Consider the following 6,618-nt stretch of genomic DNA (forward strand, 5'->3'; position numbering starts at 1 on the left):
AACTGTTTATAATTACTTGATTTTTATTTTTCACGCATCAAAATATTTTTTTACAAGATTTATAAATTATTTTTAAAATAAACCGGTACCAGACGACTTACACTTCAGTCGTCCAGACGACTTCCAACATCTCAGACGACTCAGACGATTTACTAGGGCTATATTCGTAAAAATGGCTTCTGTTTTTTTGTTTGGTCACAAGGGGCTGAGCTGTAATTTCACTAGGCTTTTAGGTCAGTTTTGCATTTGATTCAAGTTTGGGTATAAGTTTGGGGTTAAAATCAAGTTGTGTGTTAGTTTTGGCAAAAAACTAACACACAACCAAGTTTTAGTTTACCCGCCGCCCCCACCTTCCTCTCTGTCGGAGATTTCAGTTCTCAAATCTCCAGATTCGAGAACTGATCTCGGAACCCTAATTCAACAATGGCGATAGAAGCCGCCGCCACAACATCATCCAACGACCTCCGTCCAATCCCCCAACCACCGGATTTCCACCCCGCCATCGTCGTCCCATCCCAACCCAACGGACTCCGATTCTGGCAACTCATGGTCGCCGGCTCAATCGCCGGCTCAGTCGAACACATGGCGATGTTCCCAGTCGACACCATCAAGACCCACATGCAAGCCATCCGCCCCTGCCCGATCAAACCCGTCGGAATCAGCCAAGCTTTCCGATCGATCATCAAAACAGAGGGCCCATCCGCTCTGTACCGAGGCATATGGGCCATGGGCCTCGGCGCCGGCCCAGCTCACGCCGTTTATTTCTCCTTTTACGAAGTCTCCAAGAAGTATCTATCCGGCGGGGATCCTAACAACTCCGCGGCGCACGCGGTTTCCGGCGTGTGCGCCACCGTGGCGAGTGATGCTGTTTTCACTCCGATGGATATGGTTAAGCAGAGGCTGCAGATCGGGAACGGGACTTACAAGGGGGTTTGGGATTGTGTCGGGAGGGTGATGAGGGAGGAAGGGTTTGGTGCTTTCTACGCTTCTTATAGGACGACGGTGCTTATGAACGCTCCGTTTACCGCGGTTCATTTCGCGACGTATGAGGCGGTGAAGAGGGGGTTGAGGGAGTTTTCTCCGGAGCGTGTTGGTGGCGGAGAGGAGGAGGAAGGGTGGTTGATTTACGCTACGGCGGGTGCTGCGGCTGGTGGGTTGGCGGCTGTTGTGACTACTCCGCTTGATGTTGTCAAGACACAGTTGCAGTGTCAGGTAAAGTTGAAACCTTTGTAACTCTGAATGACTGTCTATAGAGTTTATGAGAACCAATGTGGTTGTGATGGTAGATGCTTTATTGGTAAACATAGTTTGTCTCTGGTGATGTTTTCAGGGTGTATGTGGTTGTGACCGGTTCAAGAGCGGTTCAATAAGCGATGTGTTTCGGACAATATTGAAGAAAGATGGTTATAGAGGACTTGCCAGAGGGTGGCTACCGAGAATGCTATTCCATGCTCCAGCAGCTGCGATCTGCTGGTCCACTTATGAAACAGTCAAATCATTCTTTCAAGATGTTAATGGCGACTCAAACACAGCTTGAAGAAGATATAAACATGAGTTTGGCTTTTATTTGCTTGCCTGATTCAGGTAAATTGATTCTTCACAGAGCTGCTGGTTGTTGTTAGTGTTAACACACTCGCTCTTTAGAGAGATCTCTGTTTGTATACTGATTTGTTTTGAAGCAATAATAATGTTATCAGATTAGAGTCCCCATGTTTTTTCAGATTAGAGAGATCTTTGTTTGTATTTTTATTTGTTTTTTATGAGATATACTAAAAGGAATAGATAAAGAGTCAAATTTTCTGATGAAAATATGTTATTTTGTTGCATTGAATTGTTTCACATCTCAATTATCGAAAAAAGCCCGTATGAACCCATCACGATCACATCTCCCTTCTTTACTTTCCATTATGTTAAACTGCTTGAAGAAGTAAGAAGTATGTTGCAGAGGCATGTAAAGTGGCAACATATATATTTACCGATGCATCAAGATAGGTTTGACCAGATCCTTGAGAGCTTAGTTGGTAGGGACAGTCAAAATAGTATTCTTGTGGAGTAGTCGAGAAAATGATCTGACATGCAGAACGAGAAGTAATCGAGCTCTCTTACTCAAAAGGCTGAACATGAAACAAAATAGCATCTACAGATGTATAAGAGAAAAGTAAAAAAAAGAAGATTAAGTCCACAGTCTCCAACATTGCCTGTATTCAGAACACCAACTTCCTCAAGCATGGGTACAATACTACTTCACCAATAACCTCAACATCGAGATACCCAAGAAGAGACAACAAAACAACATTTGTAGATAACAACAAAGATGAGAATAATTTAAATCTGATATATGAAAAGGTTTGAAGTTAACATCAAAACATCCAGCACCAGTGGTCTAGTGGTGGAATAGTACCCTGCCACGGTACAGACCCGGGTTCGATTTCCGGCTGGTGCATTTATTGTTGAAGAGCTTTGATGATTATTGGCTTAGCAATGGTTGGGTCCTTTGCATTACTCTGATTTCTCGGGTTTCACTGCCATGTGACTGAGCTCTTATTTTTTGTTAAAATCTTTTTTGTAAACATATAAATTGTAAAAAAGCTTTTTTCATCTGAAAGCACTTGTCTTATATATTGGAGTAGTAGCGAATCTTGTTTTTTCACTTGATTTAGTAGAATTAATTATGTAATAGGTTTTGGTGTATCAAACAATTACTACATTATTTTCTTCTTAGTATGCTACATTTAAGAGCTGAACTGAATGTGTATGTGTACAAGCTCAATTGGAGATTATTTATTTCTACTAAATTTTATAAGTTCAAGAATATCTGCACTTGAGTTCTTAAGCTCTCGGAAAGATAATGATCCTCATTGAAAAAGATTTCTTTAGCTTTTCGGAATAGCACTTGCCGTATACACCGAGTGTTGTATTGTCTTTGTCGGAATAACGAAAGTAGTAGGCTTTGATCATTTGTGACATAATGAGGTGAAAGATGAAGAAAAGATAACCAAATGTCAGGTCTAGGTTTATAATCTTCTAGCAATTTGGATACTTGTTTTGTTTCACTCAAACCCTTATCAATGCCATTTCTTCTGCTCTGTTCTGAAAATTTGTCTCTGGTGATGGTTCAGGGTGTGTGTGGTTGTAACCGGTTCAAGAGCGGTTCGATAAGCGATGTGTTCCGGACAATAGTGAAGAAAGGTGGTTATAGAGGAGTAGCCAGAGGATGGGTACCAAGAATGCTATTCCATGCGCCAGCAGCTGCGATCTGCTGGTCCACTTATGAAAAAGTCAAATCATTCTTTCAAGATGTTAATGGCGACTCAAACACAGCTTGAAGAAGATATAAACATGAGTTTGGCTTATATTTGCTTGCCTGATTCAGGTAAATTGATTCTTCACAGAGCTGCTGGTTTGTTAGTGTTAACACACTCGCTCTTCAGAGAGATCTCTGTTTGTATACTGATTTGTTTTCAAGCAATAATGGTATCAGATTAGAGTCCCCACCACCCCAAGGCCTTGTTTTTTCTGATTTGCTGTTTCAGATTGGAGAGATATCTGTTTGTATCTTTATTTGTCTCTATGAGATATACCAAAAGCAGTAGATGAGCTTAAAATAATCCATTCAGATTACACCAAAAAAAGAATCCATTCAGAAGGATAAAAAATTCAATTTTTCTAATGAATGTCATCTGTTATTTTATTGCATTGAATTGTTCACATCCCGTTTATACAGTACTAGAACATATCATGAAGACGTGAGAAAATTTTACCATGAAAGAATCTAGCTTCTCAGATGACAGAACGATGAGGGAAATAGTAACCTTCTCGAATATGCTCAACTCGAAAAAAAAAAAAAAAAAAATAGAATATGCTCAAGTCCACAGTCTCCACTCAACATTTGCATATTTTAAGAATACCAACTTCCTCGAGCATATTTGTTTAACGACTTAAAACTCGACTATCACATGGTTAAGAAAATGTTCTATGAAAAAGTTCTAGCTAATAATATTAATTAAAGATACAATAGAAAACTAAAACTTAACACAGAATACTGAAAAGAAAAACACAGAATACTGATCAGATACCAATATCTAAAGAACAGATGCAAATGTCTTATAGTAGAATATTACTTTCCGATTCTTCAATGTACCAAACCGAACCAAAACCGGAATTTATCCGCGCGTAATATTCGGCCGGTAAGAACCGGTCTCGACAAATCGGACATGTGATCTTGCGGCAGTCGACGATCCAACGGTCCATGCAACGATTGTGGAACACGTGTCGGCAGTTCGGAAGCTGTCTAACTTTATCATCGTATGCAAAGTCCAAGAGACAAACCGTACAGCAGTCTTCGAGATCGGTCTGAAGATCCGAGAAACGAACCACCGGGGAAACCTCGTAAGCGAGAGTCACCGCCGTGTTGTCGGGTATGATGGGGCCGGGTCGAGGAATTCCATCGTCTAAAAAATGGGGTAAACCGATGTAAGGACAGAGAGCGTTGACCATGTCTCTGAAGAAACCGATGACGGAAAGTATCTTAAATAGGTACTCCGGAATCTCAAGCTCCTTTATACCCGTAGGAAAACCCATCGCAGAGAGAGAGATAGAGAGAAGAGATGGAGCAAGAGATGTTTACAGAGACGAAAATATTTGTAAACATAGATGCTTGGGTTTTCAACTGAAGATATGAAATGAGCAATTGGAGGGGGGACCAATGACGGTGGGTCTATGACAGTAATATATAGTCTACTTCTTTTTGACAATGGTATTATTATTATTATTATTATAATTTTTTATTATTATTGTCTTGGTTAGGTGGAATAGGTATGTAGATCAGATCGGTGGTATCTTGTCTTCTCTCTTTCCCATTCTCATGTCTCTGTATTAAGTAACCAGTGCTTTAGCTAAATAGTAGTCTTTGTTCAACCTGTTGTTGTTATCTTAAGAATTGTATGTAAATATGATTTACGTAATCGTCAAAGCACCAGTGGTGTAGTGGTAGAATAGTATCCTGCCACGGTACAGACCCGGGTTCGATGCCCGGCTGGTGCAACATCTCTTGGAGAAGAAGAGCTGTGATGATATTGGCTTCAGCGTAGGTTGGGTCCTTCGCAGCTTCCTGATAGTGAAGATGACATGCAATGTGACTGAGCTCTAATTTTTAAAACCTTCTGTTATTATTAAGTTTTTTTATTCAATTTTGTAACAACATATTTGCTCAGAAAGGTGGAACACAGTCTCTATGAAGTATTGCCCTTTCATCAACCGAAACTTCAAATCAAAATATTTCAACATATATCGTGCTAACTGTTACAGATATATTCCATACAAAACTTTGAATTCCAAACCACTAAAACACCAGAGAGATTCCACATACATAATAAGACTTAATTTACTTATTATTAGTTTATTACTGATCCTCAACTCAAAATACAACATGAACAAAAAGCTAGCCAGTCTTAAGCACTGATATTTTCAACACTGGCAGATATATTCCATACAAAACTTTGAATTCCAAACCACTAAAACACCAGAGAGATTCCACATACATAATAAGACTTAATTTACTTATTATTAGTTTATTACTGATCCTCAACTCAAAATACAACATGAACAAAAAGCTAGCCAGTCTTAAGCACTGATATTTTCAACACTGGCGCTTTTATCCACTCTCTTGAATATCCCAGCAATCACCTGCCGTTTTAAATGCAACACAACTTAGACGAAAAAAGAAGCTTCAAGCTATAACAATTTACGAGGCTAGAAACAAAAACAAAAAAAAAAACCTTTCCAGGTCCCAATTCATAGCTGCTTTTAAGTCCTTTGGCCAAGAGTGTCTTGACTGTTGTCTCCCATTGCACTGGAGATGTAACCTGGAGGTTTTCAACACCCTTTTGAGTCTTTGTTTTTATCTTTACCCGCCACAAGAAAATAAGCAAACACAATGTATTGATTTTGTTTATACCTGGCGTGCAAGTATCTTCTTGATCGTGTCAGGATCTGCATGAGGCTGTGCGTCGACGTTGGATATCACTGGGATCCTAGGACTCCTGATCTCCGTTGCTGCCAACGCAGCTTCTAATCTAGACACTGCTGGTTCCATGAAGCTCGTGTGGAAAGCACCCGCAACTGCTAGGCGAACCTACACACCCAACAACCATGTTTCTGTAAAAGCCGGAAAACCGTACTGACATAAACGATAGAATAAAAGCGATGTTAAGGAAATAAACGAATGTAAAAGACGAATACAAGAACGATAAGAAATTGTATTCGCAAAGAGACATGAAGTCGAGATATGATCTCTTTCCTTAACTCAAAATATTCGCTCCGTTAGTGAGACGGGACTGTACGAATATAGAGTCCCAGGATACAACCATGGCAGACGAATCACGCCTCACTCGTGATCACCCTATCGAACTATAAACTCTACGAAACACTCTCTAGACTTACGTTGAGGGATCTGGTGATTTTTTGTTGCGTAAAAACTTAAAGAAAAATGAAGGAGGAGACGAGTTTTTAAAGAAGAGAAGACGAGCCATTTTCCGTAACTAATGCCGTACGTGCGCACGTTGGCGGAAACCTCGCGAGGATCTCGGAGGCGAGGCGTTACGAAACTTCTTCCGCAAG

General features: G+C 40.2%; 3 protein-coding genes and 1 non-coding gene across 5 annotated transcripts in view; 2 read left to right on the forward strand and 2 right to left on the reverse strand.

Annotated features, from left to right (window-relative positions):
• The first annotated feature begins 325 nt into the window (after window positions 1–325).
• LOC106337332 (mitoferrin-like) lies at window positions 326–1,701 on the forward strand. The gene is made up of 2 exons (XM_013776429.1): window positions 326–1,212; window positions 1,331–1,701. The coding sequence occupies exons 1-2, from the start codon at window positions 424–426 to the stop codon at window positions 1,535–1,537; spliced, it is 996 nt and encodes a 331-aa protein (XP_013631883.1). The 5' UTR covers window positions 326–423; the 3' UTR covers window positions 1,538–1,701.
• Window positions 1,702–3,875: 2,174 nt separating this feature from the next.
• Window positions 3,876–4,688, reverse strand: LOC106339974 (E3 ubiquitin-protein ligase RHA1B-like). Its single transcript, XM_013778830.1, has one exon. It carries the CDS (start codon window positions 4,579–4,581, stop codon window positions 4,105–4,107), a length of 477 nt encoding a protein of 158 aa, XP_013634284.1. The 5' UTR covers window positions 4,582–4,688; the 3' UTR covers window positions 3,876–4,104.
• A 284-nt stretch (window positions 4,689–4,972) lies between these two features.
• TRNAG-GCC lies at window positions 4,973–5,043 on the forward strand. The gene has a single exon. It is a non-coding gene; the product is annotated as a tRNA-Gly (tRNA).
• Window positions 5,044–5,310: 267 nt separating this feature from the next.
• LOC106337303 (malonyl CoA-acyl carrier protein transacylase-like) overlaps window positions 5,311–6,618 on the reverse strand; it is an 8,875-nt gene continuing 7,567 nt past the window's right edge. Inside the window, exons 8-11 of one of the 2 annotated variants that reach the window (XM_013776397.1) lie at window positions 5,957–6,133; window positions 5,778–5,864; window positions 5,637–5,685; window positions 5,311–5,464 (exon numbers count right to left, since the gene is read on the reverse strand). In XM_013776397.1, the coding sequence (XP_013631851.1) occupies window positions 5,451–5,464; window positions 5,637–5,685; window positions 5,778–5,864; window positions 5,957–6,133 (327 nt within the window). In that variant the 3' untranslated portion in view covers window positions 5,311–5,450. Of the gene's footprint in view, window positions 5,686–5,777; window positions 5,865–5,956; window positions 6,134–6,618 lie in introns of both variants that reach the window. The other variant, XM_013776396.1, reaches the window with a different exon arrangement.

This window comes from Brassica oleracea, chromosome C4 (genome assembly GCF_000695525.1).
Source record: "Brassica oleracea var. oleracea cultivar TO1000 chromosome C4, BOL, whole genome shotgun sequence".
In the NCBI taxonomy this organism is placed as follows: domain Eukaryota; kingdom Viridiplantae; phylum Streptophyta; class Magnoliopsida; order Brassicales; family Brassicaceae; genus Brassica; species Brassica oleracea.

Excerpts from the sequence above, each read along its gene's own strand:
- LOC106339974 (XM_013778830.1), bottom strand. The coding sequence starts at position 4,581 with ATGGGTTTTCCTACGGGTATAAAGGAGCTTGAGATTCCGGAGTACCTA.
- LOC106337332 (XM_013776429.1), top strand. The coding sequence starts at position 424 with ATGGCGATAGAAGCCGCCGCCACAACATCATCCAACGACCTCCGTCCA. Across the intron at positions 1,213-1,330 it reads AGACACAGTTGCAGTGTCAG|GGTGTATGTGGTTGTGACCG; the intron begins GTAAAGTTGAAA and ends TGATGTTTTCAG.